This window comes from Caloenas nicobarica, chromosome Z (genome assembly GCF_036013445.1).
Source record: "Caloenas nicobarica isolate bCalNic1 chromosome Z, bCalNic1.hap1, whole genome shotgun sequence".
Classification (NCBI taxonomy): Eukaryota; Metazoa; Chordata; class Aves; order Columbiformes; family Columbidae; genus Caloenas; species Caloenas nicobarica.
Window position 1 is genome coordinate 11,415,919 of NC_088284.1, and position 16,218 is coordinate 11,432,136.

The window sequence follows — 16,218 nt, forward strand, 5'->3', positions numbered from 1 at the left end:
AGGGTTCCGGTGGCAGCTGAAATGGGGCTCCTGGGCAGACGTGTGTGCGGAGGTTGGCCGTGGCGAGTTCGGGCAGTGACGCTCTCTGATGCTTTACTTTCTAAAACGCGACTTGCCTTGGTTTATTCCCCTCCGCCCGGTGCTTTTACGTAAAGGATCTTGCCTCCCTGCCCCCGGCTGACGGCCGGAAAAGCCGCCGCTGTTTTTCGGTGAGAAAACCAACCTCAGTTCCCCCCGCTCCCTCACAATCTCGCCCCCATGCCCCTCCCGGCTTCTCCGCGGTCCTGCGGAGGGCGGCCGAAGCGGCGCTCCCCGGGAAGGCGGCGCTGCTCTGCGCCCGGCCGCGCTCCTCCCGGCTCCGCCCCGCTCCTCCCGGTCCCGCTCCTCCCGCCTCCGCTCCGCTGCTCCCCGCCCCGCCCCTCCCGGCCGCGCTCCTCCCGCCTCCGCTTCTCCTGGCCCCGCTGCGCTCCTCCCGGCTCCGCTTCTCCTGGCCCCGCTCCGCTCCTCCCGGCTCCGCTCCTCCCGGCCCCGCCCCGCTTTTTCCGGCCGCGCTCCTCCCGGTTCCGCTCTTCCCGGCTGCGCTCCGCTCCTCCTCGCCCCGCTCCTCCCGGCCGCGCTCCTCCCCGCCCCGCCCCGCTCCGCCCCGCTCCTCCCCGCCCCGCCCCGCTCCTCCCGGCCCCGCCCCGCTCCTCCCGGCCCCGCCCCGCTCCTCCCGGCCCCGCCCCGCTCCTCCCCGCCCCGCCCCGCTCCTCCCGGCCCCGCCCCGCTCCTCCCCGCCCCGCTCCTCCCGGCCCCGCCCCGCTCCTCCCGGCCCCGCCCCGCTCCTCCCCGCCCCGCCCCGCTCCTCCCCGCCCCGCTCCTCCCCCCGCTCCGCCCGGGCCGCGCCCCGCAGCGGCAGCATGGTGGTGCGGCCGGTGCTGCGCGCCGTCATCATGGGCCCCCCGGGCTCCGGGAAAGGCACCATCTCCGCTCGGATTGTCAAACACTTCGGGATGAAGCACCTCTCCAGCGGCGACCTGCTGAGGGACAACATGCAGAAGAAGACAGGTGGGAACGGGGGCAGCCCGGCAGGAAGCGGCTGCGTGACACGGCCCCGCTCCTCCGGGGCGGGGGGCCGGCCGTCCTTCCCCCGCCCCGCGCCTGCCTCTTCTCCGCGCCGCCGCTCCCCGTTCGGGAAGCCCCCGGCTGCTTCTTGCAGCGGGGTCGCTGCTCCGCGGTCCCACCCCTGCGCCTTCCCCCGTGCCACGCAGCTCTGCCCGCGGCCACCCGGGCGGGCCTCGGGGCTGCAGCCGCCCGGGTCCGCAAGCTGCCACCCGGCGTCCTCTTTCTGAGCGTGAGCGGGGTGTATCGGAGGTTCACCCCGTCTTCGCGGTTTTGTAACACCTAATTGTTCCTCGTCTTGCTGCATTTCGTAAGCACCCGGCATTTTTTGTATGTGTTTGATAGTCTTCCAGCTGCAAGATTCTGAAAGGGAAAAAATGTTTGTGCTTTTAAGAGAGCGAGCAGAGGAGTTCTGGGCAATCTGACTTTTTTAGGCACTTAGAATTAGCAGCTATTCCAAAATCAGAAGGCCTTGTCCTGAGCTGGCAGGCCTAGCTCCAGTGGTGCTTTCCAGAAACACTGGGCAAAGTTTTCCAGCTGCTTACCTTGTGCTTTTAATATTATTGCTACATTACAACAAGTTCATATTGTGCTTAGGTTTCAGCATGGCCTGTGTTTGCACACCGAGTCTCTTGTATTAAGTAAAGATGTGAATTATACACCAGAGAGTCGCGGTCAGTGGGGCAGAGTCTGGTTGGAGGCCGGTATCTAGTGGAGTGCCTCAAGGGTCAGTTCTGGGACCAGTATTATTCAATATATTCATCAATGACTTGGGTGAGGGACTAGAGTGCACTGTCAGCAAGTTTGCTGATGACACCAAGCTGGGAGGAGTGGCTGACACACCAGAGGGCTGTGCTGCCATCCAGAGACCTGGACAGGCTGGAGAGTTGGGTGGGGAAAAATTTAATGAAATATAAGAAGGGCAAGTGTAGAGTCTTACATCTGGGCAGGAACAACCCCGGGTTCCAGTATAGGTTGGGGAACGACCTGTTGGAGAGCAGTGTAGGGGAAAGGGACCTGGGGGTCCTGGTGGACAGCAGGATGACCATGAGCCAGCACTGTGCCCTTGTGGCCAGGAAGGCCAATGGCATCCTGGGGTGTATTAGAAGGGGGGTGGTTAGTGGGTCGAGAGAGGTTCTCCTTCCCCTCTACTCTGCCCTGGTGAGACCTCATCTGGAATATTGTGTCCAGTTCTGGGCCCCTCAGTTCAAGAAGGACAGGGAACTGCTGGAGAGAGTCCAGCGCAGGGCAACAAAGATGCTGAAGGGAGTGGAGCATCTCCCTTATGAGGAAAGGCTGAGGGAGCTGGGGCTCTTGAGCTTGGAGGAGACTGAGGGGCGACCTCCTTAATGTTCATAAATATATAAAGGGTGGGTGTCACGAGGATGGAGCCAGGCTCTTCTCGGTGACAACCAACAGTAAGACAAGGGGTAATGGGTTCAAGCTGGAACACAAGAGGTTCCACTTAAATTTGAGAAGAAACTTCTTCACAGTGATGGTGACAGAGCCTGGAACAGGCTGCCCAGGGAGGTTGTGGAGTCTCCTTCTCTGGAGACATTCAAACCCGCCTGGACACCTTCCTGTGTAACCTCATCTGGGTGTTCCTGCTTTTGAGGTCCCTTCCAATCCCTGACATTCTGTGATCCTGTGATATAGTCGTAGCTTGACCTCTGGCTGTCTGTTCAGATGCCACAGCCTCTCTCTCCAGTAGACTTTTGCAATGATGAGGGTCCCCTCGTGACTTCTGCATCTGCTTTTCTTCATCGTGAGATTGAAAACCTTGTAAGAACCATTTCAGGTTGCATGTGATGAAGTGAGAGTATTGTTATTTCCAGCACTTTGAAGCTGCAGAGCACTACATTAACTTGTAAGTGTCACTGCAGTATTGTGGTTAGGTAGCTCGCAGTCTGGGTTTTGGAAGCTTTTGAGCATCTTCGAAGGTGAGAAATTATCTGTATTATGAAATAAATTGCGATGGGATTTCCACATCTCTTTTCACACAAATCTGTTTGCTCTGTAAGAACAATGACTTTGGCTGAGTTGACTGACTTCAGTGCGGTTCATATCTAGAAGTTAAACATTTGCTAGGAGCACCAACTTTGCAGGCATATCTGATCACATACTTCCTTGGTCCATTTGGTTGCACACGTCAGTTTTTATTTACAGAGGGTCACAAAACCAAAATTGTTGGTGTTACGAACTTTCGGTGTAAGACCTAGTGAGAAAGGAAGGCATTCCAGAAGATAAAGGAAATATTTTGTTTACTAAATACTTCAGGTTCTGTGCTTTTTCAATGTCTTGGAAGCAAGGTCAAAGAGCACCAGAATCAAGCTGAAGGATGTGTGAAAAGAGAAAATTGCAAGTGGAAATATCCCATTGCTTGATTTGAGAGGGAGCCATGAAGTAGTGGAAAGAAAAGGATTTGGCGAAGTGTTCTAGGTGGGTTGGACAGATGAGAGAACGGGAAACACAACCAAGATGTGAAATCGAAGTGTAGCAGACACATTTAACCCTGAATGTGAGGGGAGAAGCTAGTGGAGGTTGTGAGAGATGATGGAGTTTGAATTAGCTAGCATAGAACTTACAGGAATCTGCTACAGAGTTTTTTGTTCACTAATTAAGCCAGATGAAGCTCTGTTTTAATTTTATTGAAAGTGAGCCACTCATCGCAGAAATGGTCTCCAAAGGATCTGAGATGAATACTGAGATAGCAGGAATCAGTATTACACTGAAGGAGGGAGGGGGACTGAGAGGCAACTTAAAGAGAGCTCTGAAGAGTTTATGCATTTTGATTATAATAGCGGAGTCCTGCAAGTTGGGCAGTTAAAATGGTTGGAAAAGTAAATATAGTTAACAATAGTTATACGGTGCCATTTTTGGTATTTGCTGCCTTGCAAAAATGGGCTTTTTTGAAAAGTCCTGTGGAACATGTGAGTGTCCTTAGCAATTTGCAGTTATTACTGTGTTGTGCTGCTTTTGGAGCACCTCTCTAGTGCTAAGCAACGTGTTGTCTGAATATGGCTGGAGCTTGTATGCTCTAATGTGGTTAGGGCATTCCAATCTCGTGCAAAACCTTGAAATGTGGATACCTGTTATCACCTAGACAGGAAAGAAATCTGTGTTGCTTTTAATTCCAAAGATTGCCGTGCCTGTAGTGGTTTCAGACTCAAGCTGAAAAAAACCCCAAACTGGAACAAAATAAATGCAACGAGACCACATGAAATCCAACTCCCAACAACGGAGGGGGCGGAGGGTGGAAAGCAGCTATGGTCTAGTATACAAACTTTTTGTCCTAACAATGGGTACAGTTGTGCCTATTTTTTCTTCTGTAATAGTGACTTTCTGAACAGCCCGGGGTTTGTACAGAGAGGTAACATGTTTCCAGCTCTGTTGGTCTAATAATAGGACCTTACAGCGTGCTGTACTCTAAACCTGTCTGGGCCCAAAAACTCAGCTGTCTTCCCCAAGTACGTTAGTGCCATTCTCTGTCACCTTTGCCTTGCGCAAACTCTGAGATCACTGTGGCTGCAGCAATGCTGCACTGTAAATCAGTAACAGATCGAAGCATCGAGTACACGTTAGACTATCTAGATGTAATTTCTTCCCCCTGCCAGCCTAATTTTGCAGGGTGTATAGTTCAAAGTGTGCTAGAATAATAAGTACGACTTGCTGACCTTGCAGAAGGGAGATGGAGAAAAGCTGGATGCTTTGCAGCCAGGCAGGCTCTCACCTTCTTTCCAGTTTGTGATGTGCTGGAGGACTCAGGCACCAGAGTCTGACTCCCACATTTTGAGGATTATTTGAAGTCTGATTAAGGTGCATAGTGGCAATTTCTAAATGGTCTTCAAACTTTTCAAAGCCTGACTGTAGGTGTGAACACCGAATAATGGCAAATTTTCCTTTATTACTTTCCGCGCCCCCCCACCCCAGCACCAAAGCTACTGTTTGCATTACTTGAGGGCATCTATTGCTTTTCAGCTGCCTTGTCTGAAGAAGGGCTTCTGTACTATTGCACGTTGCAGTACTGCATCAAGTGAGGGACTGGCATTCTTCATTGCTTTCTGCTAAAAGTGCTTATATCTTGTGTTGGTAAGTCGGTCCCTCTCATCTTCTTTTCTGTTTAGTTTACTGTAACTAGATCTGAGTTGGCTGCAAGTAAAAGCTTCTGCAGATCTGCAGTAAAACTGATCTAGCTGCTATTCTGGGTGACTTACATAATTGGGTAATTGTTTCATAAGTGAAAGCCATGGAGACCTTGCACCCAGGACACAAACCAGGCAGACGAATTCCTCCCTGGCGGTACCCATGATGTGCATGCTGCTGCCAGGAGCGTGGCGCGATATCCGGAACCGTGATGTGTGGATGGCATTTTAGCGACCCAGTGGGCTAAATGAGTGCTCTTAAAGGTTAGTCAGTTCCAGGGGAAAATCATAGTGCCTGCGCACTCCCATAATTAGTTTACAACATCTATAAACATTCTCTTGTAACTCTAGTAGCTGTAAAAACACATACCGGGCAAGCATGTCCCACTGCATACTGCTCTCTTAAACACCAAAGGCATTTCTCTTCATAGTAAAGTCATAAGTTAATAACTAGCCACTAAACCGAGAAAATAACTTTATTGGCAGGAAATCTTAAAGCTGATATCTTAGTGAACTTCTGTGCATTTCTTCTTTTGAAGACTCTTTTACCTAATAGCCGCTCTTGATTTTCAGAACCTAATATTTGAAATAATTACGAGTAAAATTTTTCTGAGGGTGTGGCGATAGAGGTGTGCTGAAGTCCGTTTGCCATCTGTAGAACTACCGACCGATCAAATTAATCTGATACATATTTGCATGAGCAGATCCTAACTGATCACCTGGTTTTGAATTTCAGCAAGCACACCATCTGTCTTGTTTACAGTTTACTGTGCTGCACTGTCCTGATCAAAACAATTTTTTTGCAGGCTTGTGGGCTTTTTTTTGCTTGCTGGAGGTCAGAGATAGTGTAATGTGACTTCTTTTACTTTCGCAGAAGTTGGAATTCTTGCCAAGTCCTACATTGATCAAGGGCGGCTTATTCCAGATGACATCATGACACGACTCATGCTGAATGAGCTAAAAGGTCTAGATCGGTACAACTGGCTGTTGGACGGTGAGTTAGCATATTGGATATCGCTATATATGGAGAGAAAATCTGCACTGGAAAGCGTGGAGTGCTTTAGTCACTTTTGTGTCGCTACATTCCAGTAGCCATCCTCGAGTCGTAGTAACTAGACAGTACTTGTTGCGAGCTTGTCAAACGTTCAGCAGCTGGTCTGCCCCAGTTTCTTGGGCTGTAAAATGCTTTGACTGCATCCAACCTTCAGAGGGGTGTTTAATTTGGATGCATCCCACCTTCAGGGATGTTTAATTCATATTGGAAAGGGTGGTTCAACACTGCAGTAACATTTCAAAACTGACAATTCTGGTAATTCTTATCCTTTATTTCCCCTTTAAAATATGCATTGAGAAGTTTTCTTTTTTTAAAGTCCTTTCTTGTTAAAACTCCTTGGAGAATGGAACACTTTTGAAGAATGGGAGGTGAGGAATTACTTAAATAGAAAAGTAGGTATGTGATGTTGCAACAAGATAAGTATGGAAAGCAAGTACCGCAGCAGTGCAGTATGTAATAAATCACTAACACAAACACTGCTTCAGTGCTCTGAAAGGTCTCTTTCACTTGCTCTTTTGTTCTCTTCTCTTGGGTGAATTGTTCTGCAATTCTACAGCATATGCTCGTTGCTTCAGCATTCCCAGCAGAGAGAAAGTGCATTTGCCACTGTCTTCATGAACTGAGCGGCTCTTGTTACCCCAGCCCATGGGAGTACAGTTGGATGTGCAGCACAAAGATAGTGTCTAGGCTGGATGTGTGTGGTTTTGGATTCTAGTCACAATGTGTCTCAGTAGATAAAACTAAAATGTTGTTGGTGTGGCATTTTATTTGGAGTGAAAAATCCACAGCGTTCTCTGTCCCTTAGTGCTCTATTATGTTTCCAGTACAGTGATCTGTTCTGGTGGCTTTAGTCACAGTTACGTTCCTCCTTAGTGAAGACAAAGGCTTAATTCCCACAGTGGACACCACAATGAAACCTAATCAATAAAAGAAAGAGCGGCAGATTTTTTTTTCTTTAGTTCCAGGTCCTGTGTACATACAGTTCCAGCCTTGTGGATCTGGATGTGTACCAGTATAGCTGGGCACGCTGGCAACTCCTTACGGGAGGATGGCGTGGAGACTAGAAGAGGATAAATCAACTTCTGCTGCATCTTAATGGCTTTCTTTAAACTTTTGGAGCAGAAATTTTGTTTGCATCAGCATTTGTAATGAGACTCAGTAAATTACATTATAGAGATAGCTCTGGTATAATCAGCTCTGCAGGAACAATACTGTTCTGTTGAATATATATTAACCAGAAAGTCTTTAGTATGATAACTGCAACTCAGAACAACCAGCTGAGGTCAGCTAGGTCAAACTAAATAGAGTTGCTGAGCTGCTTGTATGCTCACTTAGCCAAATACCTATTTCCACTGCCTTACAATAGGTTGGTGGCTTTGCAAGTCATAGCAGATGTAGCAGTCTGAGTTGTGTGTGTGTGGGTATTACTGCTTAGATTTATGTGCTGTATAATTAGGGCACTTTTCTCTGCGTTCTTGGATTGTTAATAATTCACCGTATCTTATCGCTTATTTTTTATGTATTAAGAGAATACTGTGTACCACAAACGCTGGTTCAGTTTAAATGAAATGCCTTTGTAAAGGCACTTTAATTTGTTGAGGAAGTTTCTCATTACTAAGTCCCAAAGCAAACCCATTTTCCAGCTGCATAACATAAGATGTGAGGTGGCTGACTGGCTTGTCAATAGTAAGAAAGAACAGCAGTGCTGGAGTCTTCGCTCTCCCTCTGCTCTTAACATTGAGAAGCACTTCCACAAGATGGTATGAACACGATAGAAACATGATGAGGGCAGTTGATGACTGATGCAAACCAGGTGCATCAGACTTAATGCGCAAGCATTAATCAACTCTTTCCTTTTGTGATATGTTAGACAAGACACAATAGCCTTAAGACCATAAAATACTATTTTTTTCTGTTGCAAGGCTAGTTTTTGGCTGGTTTCTTACTCAGGCAATGGACTTATCAACTAAATTATGCAAAGAAGAGTTTCTTAAGTTTGTACCTATCACTACTTGCCTTTATGGAGAAGTTTACTTGCACAGCATGATGGAAATTTCAAGCTACTGAAGAACAGGAGGCTGTGCAAGAGCTTTGTGGGTAGAAGTATTATTCCAGTGAATCCATGGTGCAGTAGCATGTTCTGCAGTAGCTTTGACCACTAAAGTTCTTGTGGTCAGTTTTTAAGTTCTGTGTGGACACCTTGGTTTTCTTGCTCTCTATTTGCCGCTCACCTCCCCAACCTTCTTAAGTTCCACTAGATTTCCCTAGGAGGAATATGTGCCTCTGAAGGCATGTTACTGGAGCCATGGAGTTCATGGGGCAAAATGCAGTGTCTTTAAGTGACAGATTCCTGTTCAGCCTGAGTGTTCTTACTGTCACCATCCCTGAGGATAGTTTGATACACTAGACTTTCCAGAACTCTTTCTAAAGCTGCTCTTTTTATGTAAAATTAATGCAAGACTGCCTCTGGTAGTTACATTGGGATTATTGCAACAGAATAAAATAGGTTTGTAACGGTCACCTCTTTAAGCCAGACTTACACGAATGTTTCTAGTTTGTTCCAGACCTCTGAGTGAACTGCCTGGAGCTTTTATTGTTTGAAATGTGTATACAGTGCTTTTATTCAGTATCACGGTATGTATTATATATGAGTGTGTGGTCTTTTTGCATTTGTTAGGCTTTTGGGAAGATCATTAACTGAAATGAGGAAATGGAAGCTGGGAGGCATTTAACAAGTTATGTGTCATGACACACTGAAAAATACTTGGAAAATATGGTGTCTCTTCAACTTTTACAGTATGACAATGCTTTTTTCTTGTCTGATAATTATTTTCCCTAATGACTGTATCCAGGTAATTCTCGTTATAACTCTGGATTTTTATGGAGTTGTTTCCTTTAAAAAGGTTTCCCCAGAACGGTTGCTCAGGCAGAAGCCCTTGATAAAGAATGTCAAATAGACACTGTGATTGACCTGGATGTCCCATTTGAGACCATAAAATGTCGTCTCACAGCACGCTGGATCCACCCTGCTAGTGGCAGAGTCTACAATCTTGAATTTAGTCCTCCCAAAGTGCAGGTAAGCAATACCCATCAGTGTTGACACTAAATAAATGTTGCATTGCATTTGGTAACTGCAGTAAAATATTCTTTGCTTATGTTGTTGCAAAACACAGTAGTTCAGAAGAAAAAGGCTAATTTAATCTCTTAAGAGCACAGAACCTTTCTGGTAACACTCTGCTGCTGAAGGTGTATTAGTGACCTGGTAGAAGCTCAAGCTGAAGGACAATATGTTTGTCCCTTGCAGAATGAAACACCATGGTGTTTTGTAAGCTCTTGTTAAAGCTGTTCTCTGATCTGGAATACTCTCCACCTTGCATGCTGGCATAGGAGTTGAGCCTGGTCTTGGTCTGTTCTCCAGGTTTGCAGCCTGCAGAGTCCTAAATGTACCAGAGGACTCATACTTTGTATCTAAGCAGCACACCAAATCATCAGTCAGAGGAATCTACTTAATGGTTTCCCTGTGTTTATATTTAACCAGGATGGGTATTTTCAAGTTACATTACAATTTCTGTCGTATTGCAAAATTAGATGTAGAAACTTGCCAGTCAGGGAAGCTTCTCAACAGATCAGAGGTTATGGATTGAGATAGCATAAAGAGGAACATTAAACTTGCAGATGATGGTTGCAAATTGTTATCTTCAGATTTTTGAGGAACTTGAGATTAGCCTTAGTGCAACTCAGTTGAAGTTGTATTTCACTCTTAACTCTAAATAACTTACCTGCGGTAGCATCACATTTCACCTGGAAGCTCTATTAAGTTACATTGGAAGCACAGCAGGCCTTGTAGTTCTGGGATTTCAGTGTTTCAGGAAAAGAGGCCAGCTGAAATAGCAGGTGAGCACTGAAGTGAGCAACTGGAAACACTGCCTTTGTAGTGTTTAAACGTGGTGGTTTAAGTCACAGTTAGTTTTAATTCCAGAAGAATATAGGCAAGCTGCAACAGAGAATTATCAGATCTACCAAAGAGCAGGCTTCAGCTGCAATAGCTCTGCCACTGGGAACACTCCACTCTGCCTTCCACTAATTAGCAGGCATATCACACCATAGTAGATTGCAATATTTATGTGGAACTATGGAATGGAGTTGAACAGCTGAAATACATTTGTCTCTGTTACCTAATAGAACTGCAAAATGTTTACTTACTCGATAGTGTAACTTTGGAGTTAACACAAAGCTGAAGGCTCAGTATTTGATAGGTACGAGGAAGGCACTAGTATGGCTGCCTGCACAGATGCTGGAAAGAAACACTTGACTGTTTTAAATGATTGTATTATGTAGACAAGGTAAATTTGACCATACAAATCCATCTCTAATATGATACACATGTTCTGGAGCAGATTTTCTTCACACTTTCATGAACAGAGGAGCTTACTGAACATTGATGGTTATTGATTTTCTGAAACTGACTGCCAGAATGCAAGCCAGAATGTGGTCTAATTGGCTTTGTACTTGGACGATCACTCATGTTTCCGCTCCAAATGTCAGATTAAACTTGTCTTTAGGGAAAATCAGAATTCTTGAGGATTTAATTAATATGTATAAAGGAGCTAAGAGTGGTGGGTCTTATTGTGTCCTTAGATGCAGAATGATTCAAAGCACCTAAGAAGGAACCAACCTTTTATGCCACTAGCTAGTCCTTTATCAGATATGCCAGTGGTCAATAATTTCTTCAGTCATTGCTTGTTTCGAGGCTTAAAAGCTCTGTAATCACTTAAAGCACTTCAGTAAATTAGAGGTGAAATGGGTAGTGAAGTAGGAGCTGTCATAGCTCACACATTTGGTCCCTACCACTGTTTACTGAATCCTAGAAAAACTTCAGCTGGCTTTTATGTCATTTTTTTTGTACAGCTGTTGCTAAATAATAACTCTTCTATTTTGTGATTTAAAGGGCCATTAACTCCTTTCCCCATTTCCATATTGTCAAACAAAAGTCCAGTTGGTCACTTGCTTTTTTCCTTTTAGCTGGAACATATTGCCACCAATATTGTTTTCCTTCATATATGAAGCCTTTGTCTATGTATTTCCCATATTCAACAAATGTTCCAGAGAACAAATTAGTCAATTTACTATGACCTGATGTTCATTGCCAATACTGAGAAAATATTTGTAACTGATGGACTGTTTTACTGGAAAGTCAACATCTTATATTCCATATAAGATACAGGCAGTAGTGTTCCTCTTTATAAGCATTTCTTGACCAACTGGAAACTGACCACAATATAAAATGACACAAACCAAACAGAAATAAGAAACATACACCAGTGTTTGCTTTTAACCATGATTAGGGCATTGATGATATTACCAGAGAGCCACTTGTTCAGCGTGATGATGATAAGCCAGAGACGGTTACCAAGAGGCTTCAGGCTTACGATGCACAAACAAAACCTGTTCTAGAATATTATCGGTAAGTAGTAAAATCTGTTCTTCCACAGTCTAAAATTTCTTCCACGTTAGCATAGCGAGCAACAGATCTCTTCAGTTACAGAGATATTGCAACAGTGAATGTGTTATGAGTAGCTGTCGATCTTTCATCAACTCAATAAGAAATCAACCCAGTAAATTGAGTACATTTTCCACTGTTGAAACCTCTTCAGGAGCCTGCTTAGCAAAAGAGCCTTTCACTGCTGCCATATTTGGCTTTACAAAGAGCGCTAAACATTACTCAATACATTAGTGTTCTGAGCAACATAGCTCTCTGGTTAGTAAGGTAACAAAGACAGTTAATTTTTTTTTTTTTTTTTTAAGATTTAACAGTATTTTCTCTTCTGGATCTACAAGTACAAGCCCTCCTAACAAGGGCAAAATGTCACGAAGTGATACACAAATAGAAAAACTATTAATGAGGATTTAAAAGTGGCTTTTCTAAGAACAGGACTGTGATGGACAGAGCCAGCAAGACTCTTTAGAAATAAGTGGCTATTTGAGAATACTGCCATTCGCACTGTGGACTGATAACAAATTATTAGTTCTTTTAAGAGCCAAAATTACACATTAAGTTTCTCTGCAAATATCACATTGCTAATACATAGATAATAGGAGGTCACGATGTAGAGCTTTGTAGTCTTATCTTGCCTAGACAAAGAAATCAGACTCTGTGACAATGCCCTGAAGTGACTGACCTTCCTCTGTCTCCATATCCACCACCCTTCATTATGCTCTAACAAAACTGTTGAGCAGAAGACTAGAAGCTCCATCTTTGGGGTGGTTAAGTTTTAAAGAAGGACCCTTTCTGGATTGACAATGATTTTCCTGACTTTGGTAGCTTTCTGAAGTGAAAATGCCTCAAAGCACCACAGTAAGACATAGGCCTAAGCTATTATGACTGATAATAACAACACTTTACAGATAAAACTAGCTGCTAGAGCTAATTCAGAATAACTTGATTGTGTCTGGTTCACTTGCTTGTCCTGATGCACCTTCTTTGCTTCTTGAGGTGTAACTTTACAATCCCTGGGTTAGTCACAGTTGTTTGGATGACTGCTGTGTAACATGTGCTACGTAACTGCATTGCTGCTTATTTTCACCCTTCACAGTTATTAAGTACTCTGTGGACAGCTGTCAGCTTTATGAACTGATGTGGCCAACAGCTCACTGTTTGAGGAACAGAGTAATGCATGTCCAGCCTGCATTCCCAATGTTACGGCTGTTGTTGGTGTTAAATCGCACACTCCTGCCAGGGCTATCTTGAGGTGAGGTGGAGATCCTGGAACAATTAAGCAATTTGACCACTGTTGTGCTTTCTTCTTTTTCTTCCTTAGGAAAAAAGGGTTATTGAAATCCTTCTCTGGAACAGAAACCAATAAGATCTGGCCACATATCTATACTTTCCTCCAAACCAAGTTGCCAGATGTGAGCCAGAAAGATGCTGCCACTCCCAGGTGAAAACAGGTCTACCTTCTGCTCATGTGTCATAGCTCACACCTGATTACATGAGATTCAGCTATCAAGAATTTATCTCAATCTACACCAGACTGATCAATAATTAAAGTCTAATGTTGTCCTTAATTTACACTACGAAAAAACTCTGTTGTCTCTGGTTCTCACTTTAATGCTGTAATTTTTTACATTAAATATATGTTATTTTTATAATATAGCAACTGACTATAACAAAAGCAGCTGCTCTTGTGTCTCTTATTTAGAAAATATTTATATTTGCAAATACTGATTGGTGAAGGAAACACATTTCAGAATACAAAGCACATTGATGGATTTACTCACTCACGGAATATAGCGTGAAACAACGGTAAGGACATGAAAGCACATTTCTTGAATGTGTGATTAGTTGGGGCCAGCCAGAAGCTGTGGGGAACCATGACCACCGCTCTTCAAAGAGCCATTTCAGACCAGAACTGGCATACACATAAGGCTGGTATCATGGAAGTCACCTTCTTTTAGCTTTGCTTGCACAGATGGGAGTTGATTTGGCTGGTCTTAAATTACCCATAACACTTGCTTGGATGATTGGCCTTATTACTATGTTTATATTTCAGCACTCAGAGCAGCTATCTTCCAGGAATGAGAAATGAAGTTTCAATGCTATATAACACATTTGGTCAAGCCTCTGTCTTTGTGCAGCTGTATAAGACTTTATTAGTAAAATGACAGCAGATACTAACCAGATTAATTGTAATCTGGTAAACCTGTAGCTAGATGATCTTGACTAGTGAATGTGTCTTTTCTACTGTCTTTGAAAAAAAAAAAACGTGCTTATTGATGTCAGTGCCAGGATTTTCAGTGGTCAAATTCTTAATTTTGTCGTATTACTGTAGCAGGTTTTACTGTAGCAACTGGACTGGTTTTCATGAGTTCATACTACTCATTCATGTCTCTGACCAGCTCTTCTATTTATTTATTTACTAGATAACTGGACTTACAAACCTCCTCAGGCCACACTTTTTAACAGCCCAGGAAATGCAGACATTACTATTTTTCAGTGACATCTCCTAGCCCTTTTTTCTTGTTATGCTCACCAGATTGAGAGTTTCAAGAAGAGTCAGCAAAACCTGAGGAACAAATAATTCTGTATAGGCAGTGTCTGGGGTAGCTGTGTCCTACCAATGCAAGTTCCAATCTTCTTGTGCAGTGGCTATTTGTAGACAAATACAGAGCTGCAGTGCTGACACACCTTGGACTACATACGCACGTCTAGTTTTAACATTATCAACAGAGACACATTTGAGTCTAAAAAAGATGGTCCTTGTGGAATTTGTAAAGCTGTCCCACTACTACAATGAACAATATGGGCAGCATTATCACTGCACGCAGCCTTCCTAATATATTAAAGAAGCTTGGTAAAAGGCTGACCACTTGTACTTTCATCTTCAGACATGTCTATATGTATATACATGGAGGCTGTAGACTGAGTCTAGAGATGCACTTCTGTCCTGGTTTTGTTAAAAACAAGACCAGTTCTCTTTTAGTGAATTTTCCTTTCAGCTAAGTTCTTCTAAGTACCTGCACTTTCCTGAATTTAGCTACATGTTTTTCAGACACTGCTCCAAAGTTGATAAGGGCAACCAATGGAATGCAGAAGAAGCCCCATGTTTAGATATATTGCTATAAAAACCAAGACAACTGATAAGATTTTGAACGTCCCGTCGCGAGAGGGGCGGACAGCACAGGTGACTAAAACTGATCGAGTATTCCATCCCACACACGTCATACACCCTATAAAAAAGGGAGATCATGAGGGTCTCTCTCTCTCTTCGACTATGGCTGGGCTGGCACCTGAAGAGGACCCTGCCTGTCGTCCCTGCATCCCTGAATCCAGTTCCAGTTTGCTGTGAAGTCCCGCGCAGGACTTGGGGTGCCTGCCCTGCAGCCACTGGAGCCACGCCAGCTCCGCACACCACAGGAGGGGCTAAACGCTGCTACCTGGGATATTCAAGATTGGGTTTTGTATATTTTGTATTATTTTCTCTATTTATTAGTAGCATTAGTAAAGCATTATAAAATCTTCCCAACTTGAAGGCTCTCTCCCTTTTTCCTTACTATAACCTTCCCTTAGCGAGGACTTTTTCCTATGCAGAGAGGGTAGAGGGTGGGGGGGATTAACAGAGAGCATATGGCACGGTTTATTGTTGCCTTGCAACTAAACCTTGACAACTTCTTTAAAAATGTCATGGTTAGAAAACAGTAAGTACCACATCACAATGAGAAACCCTAATATGCTGCTTGCTTCTATTTATGCTTTTGGATTTCAACAAAAAACAGGTACACTTGTTTTCTTGCTAGGTTACATAAGTTTCAGCTAGCCAGAAGGAGAAGGGTGAGGGAATCTCCTTATGATTTTACACTTATTCCCACACTATCCAATTTTACCCTCTTCGAAACTTTAAAAATAACTTTCAGTATATCACAGGTTGCTAGATCAGTGTGGCTCTACTGCTAATGGTAGCAATCGCAAGTCACTATGTTATACTACTCTTCCTACCTTTGTTCATAACATTCAGTTAAAAAACAAACGGAAGTTATTAGTTTCCCTTAATAATCAGTTATTAAGGAGGAGGCAGTGTTTATTGATCCTCTCTGGAGTATCTGTCAAACTTAACCAGTTTCAGTAGTAATTTTTAAAAAAAATCTCTAATTTGCATCTGGGACAGAGCTGCTGCTTGCTCCTTCATCCTTTGTCTGCAAAAGAACTAGAGGACAGAAGGCACATGAAAAGCTACTTCTATTACACCAGTGCATCTGGAGTTCCTAGTTTTGCTACTGCATTTGTACTAATACTCACTCTGGTATACGCTGCACACTTAGAATTTTCCATGTCTCTGCTATAGCCAAAGCTGAAAATTACCTCAGCACAGCTTTTGCCTGAGTTAGCAACTGCAAGTAGACCGTGTTCATCAAACTACTGAAATC

The 16,218-nt window shown here is 44.1% G+C and overlaps 1 protein-coding gene across 2 annotated transcripts; it reads left to right on the plus strand.

Moving 5' to 3' along the window:
* The first annotated feature begins 878 nt into the window (after window positions 1–878).
* On the plus strand, window positions 879–13,469 carry AK3 (adenylate kinase 3). 2 transcript variants are annotated; one of them, XR_010607886.1, is made up of 6 exons: window positions 879–1,047; window positions 6,118–6,237; window positions 9,201–9,373; window positions 11,643–11,761; window positions 12,535–12,652; window positions 13,116–13,204. XR_010607886.1 is itself a non-coding variant. In XM_065657095.1 (5 exons), exons 1-5 carry the CDS (start codon window positions 900–902, stop codon window positions 13,237–13,239), a joined length of 684 nt encoding a protein of 227 aa, XP_065513167.1. In that variant the 5' UTR covers window positions 879–899; the 3' UTR covers window positions 13,240–13,469. The 2 variants fall into 2 exon arrangements, 1 of the variants encoding a protein (XP_065513167.1); XM_065657095.1 differs by lacking the exon at window positions 12,535–12,652 and having other exon boundaries at window positions 13,116–13,469.
* The last annotated feature ends 2,749 nt before the right edge of the window (window positions 13,470–16,218 follow it).

Bases quoted from the DNA above. Each gene is read 5' to 3' on its own strand.
- AK3 (XM_065657095.1), top strand. From the start codon at position 900: ATGGTGGTGCGGCCGGTGCTGCGCGCCGTCATCATGGGCCCCCCGGGC. The intron at 1,048-6,117 runs GTGGGAACGGGG...TTACTTTCGCAG, and splicing joins CAACATGCAGAAGAAGACAG to AAGTTGGAATTCTTGCCAAG. The intron at 11,762-13,115 runs GTAAGTAGTAAA...TTTCTTCCTTAG, and splicing joins CCTGTTCTAGAATATTATCG to GAAAAAAGGGTTATTGAAAT.